At 34.1% G+C, this 12,036-nt stretch overlaps 1 protein-coding gene across 1 annotated transcript in view; it reads left to right on the forward strand.

The window, feature by feature from the left end:
- The window catches only part of LOC133206149 (serine/threonine-protein kinase MARK2-like), a 271,416-nt gene that overhangs the window by 112,547 nt on the left and 146,833 nt on the right, over positions 1 to 12,036 (forward strand). Inside the window, exons 7-8 of the mRNA XM_061342081.1 lie at positions 4,645 to 4,778; positions 5,546 to 5,738. Coding sequence (XP_061198065.1) covers positions 4,645 to 4,778; positions 5,546 to 5,738 — 327 coding nt within the window. The remainder of the gene's footprint in view (positions 1 to 4,644; positions 4,779 to 5,545; positions 5,739 to 12,036) is intronic.

Below are 12,036 nucleotides of genomic sequence, written 5' to 3' on the forward strand. Positions count from 1 at the left end.
AGGTGAACGAAGAAATGATCTAAACCTTTTATCGGCTATTTCTTCAGATGTCGTTGGTAGCATTCGATTCTCCTGATATGATACGACATTTTAATACCAAGCATTCTCTCTTTCTTTTACATTTGGTATTTATTTGATTTTTATTTAGAATTAATTAGTTTACAGAAATAGCGATTTTAGGTATATTAAAAACAATTCTCGCTTTCGTTGTCGTGTTTCCCTTCTAAAATTGCATGTTGGGAGTTTAATTTGGGCTACACATATTTAATTAAACCCAAAGAAATGCTTATTTAAATGTTTCATCTTTATTTCAGGATATTCAGTCAGAAATGTTGAAATCCGAACCCGATCTTTTAAGCTTACAACGAAGCTATTTACAAAAAAATCAGCATGCTTACAATATCGATGAATCAGGCTACAGTCCATTAATACATTTTCATTAGGGAACAGTGTTAACGTTTTCTCACGCAGCCCGTCCCTTATTATTTTATATACTGCTTGCAAATTCAGGAACTATTTCCTTTTACGGAACTTCTTTCTTCCCCTACCGATTCTAAAAATACGCTTGCATTTCTTCTATAGTCTTAAACAATTAACTTACCAATTTTATCGGAATGCGTAGCGCAGTGGTTAGCGCACCTGCCTTTCAAACCAAGGGTTTTGAGTTTTATCCCAGCTGGAGGAGCATTTTTTTTTTTTGCATTTATTGCATTTTTCTTCTTTTTTTCAACCCAAATGACATGGAAACACTTAAAAAGGTGGAAAGACCTCTAATTGTTCTGTGAACAATTAGTTTACTAGTTATTCTTATTTTTTCGACTTTCTAATTTTGCACACGCGATTTCTTGAAGACTATTGGACGGATTTACATGAAATTTTCAGAAATAGTGTGCTGTAACATGAACTTGATCGATCTGAGAGAAAATTTGAAAATTCACTTCCGGTACCAAGTTTCTTATTTGAGCAACACACCTTATGATGTAGGCAAAACCATTTGGGTTCAGAGCGTCAGCCGTCACTTCCGGTCGTCACAGGAAGGGATCAAAGAAATTGAAAATTTCAATTTTTCTTTTTTTAATTAATCATTGCATTACTTTATTTTCGAAAAATTCCAAAGTTGTTGGTCCGACTGAAAACAAAAACGACAACTTCCGGTTATAAGAGAAAAACTAAATAATTTGAGTATTTTACTTTCCCATGAGTATTCTTTTTAGATAAAGCGTTTGAAATGAATTTTAAATATGTTATTCAGCCCAAATGACACTGAAAACACTTAAAAAGGAGGAAAGACCTCTAATTGTTCTGTGAACAATTAGTTTACTAGTTATTCTTATTTTTTCGACTTTCTAATTTTGTGCACGCGATTTCTTGAAGACTATTGGACGGATTTACATGAAATTTTCAGAAATAGTGTGCTGTAACATGAACTTGATCGATCTGAGAGAAAATTTGGAAATTCACTTCCGGTACCACGTTACAGACCATTTTCTGATGTCAAAATGACACTTTGTCCGCGGATAATCTCAAGAACGACAAGAGATATCAATGTCGAACTTTCAGGGATTATAGTTCGTGATAGATACTAGCCGGGTCGCTTCTTTTCGTTCGTCGTCGGCACTTCCGGTCGCTTTCGGAAGTGATCAAAGAAATCGTAAAATTTCAACTTTCTTTTTTTAAATCAATACTTACATCAAATTATTGCATCTCTTTTTTAGTTTCGGAATATGTTGGTCTCACCGGAAACAAAAACATCAACTTCCGGTGATAAAAGAAAAACTACATAATTTGAGTATTTTTCTGTCCAATTAATATCTTTTGTAGATAAAGTATTTGAATTTTGTCTAGAAGAACGTCAAATATTTTTGTAAAATTCACTTCCGGTTGCGTGTTTTTCTGTCCTCAAAATGAAGTTGTCTAAGGATTTCGAAAACGGTAAAAGATTAAGACACCAAACTTCTTTGAGCAACAGACCTTATGATGTAGGCAAAACCATTTGGGTTCAGAGCGTCAGCCGTCACTTCCGGTCGTCACAGGAAGGGATCGAAGAAATTGAAAATTTCAGGTTTTCTTTTTTTAATTAATCATTGCATCACTTCATTGCATCTTTTTCGCAGATTCCAAAGTTGTTGGTCCGACTGAAAACAAAAACGACAACTTCCGGTTATAAGAGAAAAACTAAATAATTTGAGTATTTTACTTTCCCATGAGTATTCCTTTTAGATAAAGCGTTTGAAATGAATTTTAAATATGTTATTCAGAGTGCAAATGTCTAGAGTAACCTTAACTATCTTTCAAAAATTCACTTCCGGCCGCGTGTTTTCCTGTCCTCAAAATGAGAAATTATCTGAACGAGATCTCAAAAACAGGTAAAAGAGATTAAAACACGAAACTTTTATGAGTAACAGACCTTGAAGAGTAGGCCAAACCATTTTGCTTAAACGCGTCAGTCGTCACTGCCGCTTGTCACAGGAAGTGATCAAAGAAATGAAAAATCTTAACTTTTCTTTTTTGAATTAAAACTTGCATCACTTTATTGCATCTCTTTCGCTGTTTTGAAATATGTTAGATTCCACGGGAAACAAAAACGTCAACTCCCGGTTTTAGGAGATAAACTATGTTATTTTGATATTTAACTTTCTTATAAAAATATTGCTTATCGATAAAGTACTTGAAATAATTTTATGTATGTTGTAGATACTGCATATGTCTAGAGAAAAGTCAGAGATTTTTTTTAATAAAATTTATTTCCGGTCAAGTGTTTACCTGTCCTCAAAATTAGAATTTGTTCTCACAATATTGCTCGGCAACAGTAAACGACTGAAATTTAAACATTTCAGGACTGATAGTCAGTCATCAGTTTATCTGAATCGTGAGAAAATCTTGTATCGCCGTTACTTCCGGTCGTGACAGGAAGTGATGCAAAAAAGTGAATGGTTAATGGTTAGCACGTTGGATTTTCACGCTGACGACCAGGGTTTAAATCTCCAGAGTGTCTGAATTTCTTTTATAACTTTTTCAGCTTGAATTTTCGTTTTTATTTTCAGAATCGGACGGAAGACCTTTCATTGCTCGCAATGAGTTTCTAGTTAAGGTCTTCCATCTTCACGGAAGACCTTTAAGTGATTCTACTGTTTCTTCTTCTTCTTATTATTTTTAAGGTCTTCCGTCTTCACGGAAGACCTCATAGTGATTCCACTATTTCTTCTTATCATTTTTTTCCCCAAAAATTTTGTGCAGGCGATTTCTCGAAAACTATTCAGAGGTTTTAAATGAAACTTTCAGGAATTATGCGTCGTCAAATGATCTTTGTTCATCAGAAGGAAAATTTGGAAAACTTGCTTCCGGTGCCATGTTATTGACAGTTTTCTAATTTTAAAATTAAATTTTGTCTCCCCTTTTTTCAAAAATGCCTTAAGTTATGAACTGGAGACTTGTTAGAGATGATAGATTATGACTTCTAAATGAGGGGAATTACCTTTTTGTTCGTCGTCAGTACTTCCGGTCGTTACTGGATGCGAATTTTTTAAAAAAGTTGAATTTTTAAACGTTTTGGTTTTTCGATATTTTTCTTTTATGTTAGTAGAGTTAATAGAGGCTCTTCTGAAAATGCTTAATATATAATTTATTTTAGAATTGATCAATCCAAACTCTAGATATTTGCATTTCTAAATTTGAAGAGGTAGTCCAAAATGGCGGCTGTCTCCGTTACCTCCGATGAGCAGGTCGAAGTTTACGGAGTCAGCCGAGCGTTTATTTGAATGAAACTACCATAAGGATCAAAGAAATGTGAAGGAATTATTGGATTGTCACGTCACAATTACGTTGCAATTCTGTTTCAAACTAGAGTTTTAATCCGAGGTTTCCTGAAACGTCTACTGTAATTGCCCTTGTCTGTATCTAAAAGTAGAAAAACGACATGACTACAAGTGGAAATACGATTACTACAACCTTATGTTTTGCACCACGAAAAACTGATCCCAAACCATGGTTATAAGTAATAGCTTTTCAAGAAACTTGTCTGACTAAAGCAATCAATGTATAGAAATTATTACGTGGTCATTGTTTTTTTTCCCCATGCGGGCTTGTGAACAGAAAAGACAAAAATAAGAAAACAATTTTTTAATGAAGTTGATATCAATATTTTTTCTGAAAGGTATCGGATTCCTTGACAGTCGCAGGACGAGACATGTTTTTCGGTGAAACATTCCAGTCTTTTCATGAATGTGTAACTAATCGGGGTAGTCCACTTTGGGGTAAACAGGAAAATAAAATTTTTAGAAAATCTTACCTAACTCACTGCTTTAGTGTTACTTATCCATACGATATATTATAAGTACAATGTGATAAATATACTTTCTAAAGCTCGAAATTCAGGTTATAAGAACATACATTTTGAAATTTCATTGAAGCTATCACCATTCAATTTGTTATTACATTTCGCGTGCATTCTCTTTATCAGTGGATTCAAATGTTTTAATCACAACATACCCAGGGCAAAGCATGGGTTCAATTCTTTAAATTGGAATAAAAGGGAAAACATTTTTTTTTAAATCTCCTACTTCACAGCAGAACCAAAGTGACTTAAGTGAGCAATGATACCCCTGGACCACTTTTTAAAAATGCTACTTTTTTCTTTCATAATAGATTGCATCGCATTGATAAGAAGATTACTGCAATATTCACCTTGTTATCGCCCTTCAATTGGAGAGGTACAGGAGGATTCATGGTTAACCGGCAAAAATTCGAATCCCAAACAACCTAATCATCGGAAAGGGGATGTGAGTAAAATCCTGTATTAAAAACGGTATAATATTACTTAACTAGACTGAATTTTTTACTTTTTTATCAGTTAGATAAAAATATTTATTACATTTTCAACAGTGAAATACTGTGATTTATTCATCGAATAAAAGTGATATTCTCTCACAGTGTGAAGGGATACCAAAGTCGTATTCTCTCACAGTGTGAAAGGATATCAGAGAAAGTAAAATATAATTTCTGGTCTGTAATAAGATTGAAATAGTAACTAAACCATCTTGACAGAGATTTAAACTGCCAATTTCTTCCCAAATATGTTGCTAAAATCCATGTTACAATGTCTTGTCATCTTACAACTGCAAAGCCATGACGTCTCAACTGCTCAACTATGACGTCACACAATTACATTGTGTTAAGAAAAGACAGAAGCGAAAGGAAAATCAAACAAAATGTAATAAATAGAAAATTCAATGTTTTGTAGTTGAACATGGAATTTATTTCACTCGTGAGACAGGATTTTTTTTTATATTTTCACTCGTGCTTCGCACTCGTGAAAATATAAAAAAAATCATGTCCCACTCGTGAAATAAATTCCATATCCAACTATAAAACATTGAATATCCTCTATATGCTTGTATATAAATGCTTCTTTTACTCAAAAAATTTAATCAGTGTAATATTTACAACAAGCACGTTGTTTATGAAAATCATAACCAAGTTCGAGCTTATTTGATTTTTTTTTATTTGGTCGTTAAATAATAAAATAACTTAAATCTTCTATCAACAGGATAAGGTTTCACCGAATGTTACACAAAAAATAAAGCAATCCAGCACAGAAGGTTATACGGGAATAGGTCCAGTGCAGAATTCTCATCCTGCCTGCTTCAAAACTACTGTATCCGCCAAACAAACAACTGTGACAGGGACGGTGACCCTGAACTATGATGCAGGGGAGACTGTCACCCTCAAAAGTCGTAAACGTCAGTATCTCAAACATTTGGGATCATATATATACTGTAGAAGCACAAATTTTCGTGGGGATAAATTTCGTTTTTCAAAAGTAGCTCTGTTCAATGTATAGCCATAAAAAATTGCGTCGGATTTAATTTCGTTGATAATTGTTTACATCGAAATAAAGGAAATTTATTCCCCAACGAATACGTCTGCATTTACAGTATATATATATATATATATATATATATATATATATATATATATATATATATATATATATATATATATATATATATATATATATATATATATATATATATATATATACTTTCATGTTGAATACTAAAATCTGATTAGTTATGACGCATTTAACAATCCGTTATGTTACCCTGAGCGTTAGCAACATACTTCACAACGGGTAATAGAGCAAAATGCCCCTTGTTCCCTGAAATCCTTTTACAATTTACACAGTAGCCTATTCATCATTTAGGAGATGGTTGGTGCTGTCATGTAGATGTGCGGTAAGGTTTCGGAATTTCATTATAACCCTGGGGGTCGAAAAATGACGTTTGTTTATGCAAAAAGTCCCTGGTTCCCTGGAATCCTCGTATATTTTCCACAGTAGCGTAATCATCTTTTGGGAGATGGTTGGTGGTGTCATGTAGATGTGCGGTAAGGTTTCGGAATTTTCATTTTCACCCTTGGGGTCAAATGGGGGTCGTTAAATGACTTTTTTAATGCAGAAAGCCCCTGGTTCTCTCAACTTCTCTTCCATTTTACACAGTAGCCTAATCATCTTTTGGGAGATGGTTGGTGGTGTCATGTAGATGTGTAGTAAGATTTTGGAATTTATAACCCTGGGGGTTAAATGTGGGTCGAAAAATGACGTTTTTTATGCAAAAAGCCCCTGGTTCCCTGAACTCTTCTTGTATTTTACACAGTAGCCTAATCATCTTTTGGGAGTTGGTTGGTGGTGTCATGTAGATGTCCAGTAAGGTTTCGAAATTTTGATTTTCACCTTAAGGCTCAAATAGGGGTCGATAAATGACCTTTTTTTATGCAAAAAGCCCATGGTTCCCTCAACTCCTCTTACATTTTCCACAGTACCCTAATCATCTTTTGGGAGCTGGTTGGTGGTGTCATGTAGATGTGTAGTGAGTTTTCAAATTTTCAATATAACCCTGGGGGTTAAATGGGGGTCGAAAATTGACGTTTTTTTTATGCAAAAATCCCCTGGTTCCCCGAACTCCTCTTACATTTTACACAGTAGCCTAATCGTCTTTTAGTAGATGGTTGGTTGTGTCATGTAGAAGTGCGGTAAGGTTTCGGAATTTTCATTTTCACCTAAGGGGTCAACTGGGGGTTGAAAAATGACTTATCTTATGCTAAAAGCCCCTGGTTCCCTGAACTCCTCTTCCATTTTACACAGTAGCCTAATCATCTTTTGGGAATTGGTTGGTGGTGTCATGTAGATGTGTAGTAAGGTTTCGGAATTTTCATTTTCACCTTGGGGGTCAAATGGCGGTCAAAAAATGACGTTTTTAATGCAAAAAGGCCCTTGTTCCCTGAAATCCTCTTACATTTTCCATAGTAGCCTACTCATCTTTTGGGAGATGTTTGGTGGTGTCATGTAGATGTGCAGTAAGGTTTCTGAATTTTCATTTTCACCCTAGGGGTCAAATGGGGGACAAAATTTGTTTTTTTTAATTTTTAACATGTTTAAACACCCTGGTTCCCAAAACTTCCATTATATTTCATGTATTAGCCTTGAAAGATGATTTGTTTTGTCCTGTGGTTGAAATGGTTGAAAAATTCGTATTTTCATGTGGATGGCAAATAGGGGCAGGAAAAAAAATCGCCCCTCCCTAACCCATGGGGTCATGATTTGTACAAACTTGAATCTACACTTCTTGAGAATGTTTCCATATTAATCATGCTTTTGTTTTTCTTGAAAAGAAGAATTTTGAAGATTTTTTTTCCCTTTTATTCTGATTAAAAACTTTGATCTCTTATTGTGGCCTGACCCTATCCTCAGAGGTCATGATTTGAAAAACTAGAAATATGTCCATAGGACATGAATGCCCCACCGAATGTATATTACTAATGCAACATGAAAATTTGTATTAGTGTATGAAGTTTGATGAGAATTTCTTGATCAGTTTTTCTTTAAAATTGAAACTAAAATCTAAAAAATTGGATATAGATGATAAATTCTCACCAAATTATGTATAAGTGCATGCTTAAATAAAAATATCTTAGATTGTTTCTGTAAAACTAAGCAAAATACAAATTAAGGAGAAGGGAGGTCAAGATCACAGGAAAGTGCAAGGTAAAAAGTTTTTGATCCAGTTGAATAGTTCTCAATAATATATATGAGCATATTAGGTTTCATAAAAATATCTTGAATGATTTATTTAAAACTGAGCTTAACACTTATTTAAGAAAAGAGAGGTCAAGGTCAAGGGAAATGTTGAGATCAAAATGTTGATGCAGTTGAAAAGCTTACATCAGTATGTATTTACTATTAGCACATGAAGTTTGATAAAATTATCATGAATGGTTTATTTAAATCTTACATAAACACAAAGAAGAAGGTATGGTTTTAGCTTTATCGTGCCCTAAAAATTTAATGTGTTCAAAAAGTTTTGAAATTGGCTCAAATATTAGTTGAGTATATGACTGTGATAAATCAAGAAAGAATATGGCATGAAGAAGTACCATTCTGGAAATATGACGTCATTGATTTGATTGATTTCTCTTTTTTAAACATAAAAAGCCTCAAAATGACCCATTTTAAGGATTATTTTCCTTAGGAAAATAGTGTCCACAGCCGTCGCCCACTTTAATTTTCAGATATGTTGTGTAAAATTCTTTGAAAAATCACATATCTCAAAATCTTTGTGGGCGATGCCTGTGGACAATATTATCTGAAAGAAAATTCCATTGAAAATATGTGTCTTCTGCAACTTTTTAAGAAAATACGGGAAAATACACAAGTTTATGACGTCACAATTAGCATTTAGAAGGTTATGTGGGACAAAAGATTTGTATGATCTTTCTACATGGAATTTCAATGATTCAAAAAGCACGAGTTTTAATTTTTTACATCACTTTCATTTATATGAAAAACACAGGGCGAGATTTGTATTGAAACCGTACCTTGTTCTTTAAAAAAGTTAGGTCAAAGTCAAAGGAAAAGTCAAGGTAAAAAAAAGTTGATGCAATTGATAGCTGTCAGCAATGTATCAGCATATAAAGTTTGATAAATATATCTTGAACTTGTTTATTCAAAACTGATTTAGACATTAATTTAACAAAAGTTAGGTCAAGGTCAAAGGAAAGATCAAGACCATAAAGGTTGATGCAGTTGAAAAGCATACATCAGTATGTATCAGCATATGAAGTTTGATTACAGTAACTTGAATGGTTTCCTTAAAACTGAGCTAAACACTAATTTAAAGAAAAGTGAGGTCAAGATCAAAGGAAAGGTCAAGGTCAAAAACTGTTGATGCAGTTGAATAGCTTACATCAGTATGCATCAACATATGAAGTTTGATAAAAATATCTTGAAAAGTTTCTTTGAAACTGAGCTTTAAACTGAGCTAAACGCAAAGCGCGACGGAAGAACGGAAGGATGGAAGGACGGAAGACGGACATGACAAACACTATATGCCCCGGCCATATTCATGGCGGGGCATAAAAAACTTGAATCCACACTATATGAGGATGTTTCCATATCAAAATGACTAACAAGCAAATTCAAAGAATTGTGGTACCCTGCTTTCCGTGTCTTAGTGGATGGGATGCCATTATTTATGGCATATTGTGTCAAATATGCACGCCTTATCATATGTCATTCAAAAGTAATCACCAAAGTTAAAATTTTTGAAAATTAAGTAAAACATCAAGGTCAAGGGGTAAAGAAGTACCCGAGGATGCTTTGTGGCAAGGTTGGTTGAAATTGGCCCAGTGGTTCTAGAGAAGAAGTCAAAAATGTGAAAAGTTTACAGACGGACAGATGAACGACAGACAAAATGTGATCAGAAAACCAGAAAAGCTCAAGTGAGCTAAAAACTTATGATCACAAGTACTTGGAAAGAGTTACAGTATTTGAAAAGCAGGGTTTTTTATGCATTGTTTTCAGAAGCTGAAAATGTATGACTTGTATCCATGTTGAAAAAACTGCACATTTCAGAAAACAGTATGATTAAAAATTTATAGTTAATCAAGGTGTTTTGAGTAGGAAAATAAAGTTAAACTGGTATAGCTAATTCAACCACAGAGCTTTATCAATTTTGAGATGCACAGCCTTTTCAACTCTTAATAATTCTTAAAATATTTAAACCATCATTTCTGATTCAAGGGGGAACTAGAAATATGACCAGAAGTATATCCGTTGGCTAATAAACATGTACATGTATATTGTGTTTTTTAAGTCATTAATGTTTGTTCCCTCTCGGGAATTTTTCATTCATATGGAGACACCTGTCACCACTTAAAAATAATGAAGACGTAATGAAAACGTACAAGTCGGATTTGAGGTTAACATTCATTTTAGGAGTTTTCTACAATTAAGACGTAAAGAGATAACTTCTTCCCCTCGCCCCTTTCCCTTCCCAGACCCTTGTTTGTTCATGTATGCAAACTAATACTTTGTTTTGACATAAAAAAAATGTGAATATATACAAATAGTTTAATGGTCCATCTCTTTGATTGTTTTTCATTCCTAATTCTAGGAGGGTGGGTTGGCCCAAATTCATGAATGAAATGTCAAGCAATCTTATAATTGATGCACTTTTATTTAATTTAATTATATTGTGAACATTTCCTGTTCATTAAGAGAGTGGGGATGACCTCCAGGGGTTCATAACCCTTATACCATTAGATGTACATAACATAATAATACAAGAAACAAAATTATGTATAGTCAAATGGAAAAGTTTTCTATTTTGGAGTCACATGATCATTTGTCATTTCAGGGACAGGGAGCGGCTAGGGAGATCGGACCCCCCTCCCCTCCCCCTGGAATTTGCAGAGTTATTTAAATAGGACTATATACTGAAGCAAATAAAAAATGACTTTGGACTCCCTCCCCCTTAGAAAACATGGACCCCACCATCATTGTTTTTACTTTGTTTTGCTTCTCAGGATACTCTGGGCTGGAATTTTTTTTTCACTGAGGTGTGGACCCTACCCCTGCCCCCCCCCCCCCCGAAAAAAATTCCTTGAACTACGCCTGTAACTGAATGTAACGTCGACAACGGGAGAAAATTCATAATGTGAAATTCGTCTGTTGTGGCATACGATGATCTTTGATCCTTTTTTAAACTTTAACCTATAACTATTTGCATTTCGGTTTATTTTACCCCAATATACTTAAACTTGTACTTACCGACTGTCATAGGTCCTGTCAACTTCATGAAATATAATCCAATTAAAACACAAAATGAATTAATTTCTACTGATATACATGTAATGATGTGTACACCACACTGCACAATGTGCAATCTAAAAATGATAATGGTAAAACTAGTACTAGTACATGTAGGGTACGTGATGCAAGCCAAATGTGATGTAGAAATTTGATGTAAAAAGGTGTTCACATACATGTATAGTACAAGAACAAATTTTATAACAAACGATGTTTTAACATAACTTTGCTATCTAGGCCTATTTCCAAAAACAGGCAAATTGTATGTGTGCGTTGGGGGGGGGGGGTTACAGAATGAATTGGGCATGGCTTTTCAAGGAGGTTTTTGCCTAACTATATACTAAAAAAGGTTGCACATTTTGATATATTCATCAAAAATGCTTTGCACTAAAATAATATTGTTTGTTGTTGAGAAAATAAATTTAAAAAGTTCCAGTTATGGGCCAAAAATTTATATCCCCCTCTTTTATGAAAAACCTAATTCACATCATTCATTAAATTCTGTTATTTCAGACTGGTAATGAATTAAGTATATGAAATACCCATAAGAGGCTCATAGGTCTCATGGTCATCTGAGCATTATATGCTCGATTTGACGAATACATGAACTGTGTAAATTATAGAATTATTTTGACTTTTTCCTTGGTAAGCCTAATATGAAGGAGTGTGCATTTAGAGGCAATCACCTTGTGCAGGTATTACTGTCTCATGACAGCATCTAGTTATATAACTGTAAACAGTTATATACTCTGAGAATCCTGCAAGCTTAGGGCAATTTTCCTATATGAACACATGCTCACTAGCACCTGTATGATGATGGCTGAGGGCAAGAAATGCTTGCCTATATGAAGCATGTCCACATGCACCTGAATAGATTAGAAATAGAGTACACA

Source organism: Saccostrea echinata, unplaced genomic scaffold (assembly GCF_033153115.1).
Source record: "Saccostrea echinata isolate AGI-Se365-2 ecotype Australia unplaced genomic scaffold, CSIRO_AGI_Sech_v1 ptg000054l, whole genome shotgun sequence".
Taxonomy (NCBI): domain Eukaryota; kingdom Metazoa; phylum Mollusca; class Bivalvia; order Ostreida; family Ostreidae; genus Saccostrea; species Saccostrea echinata.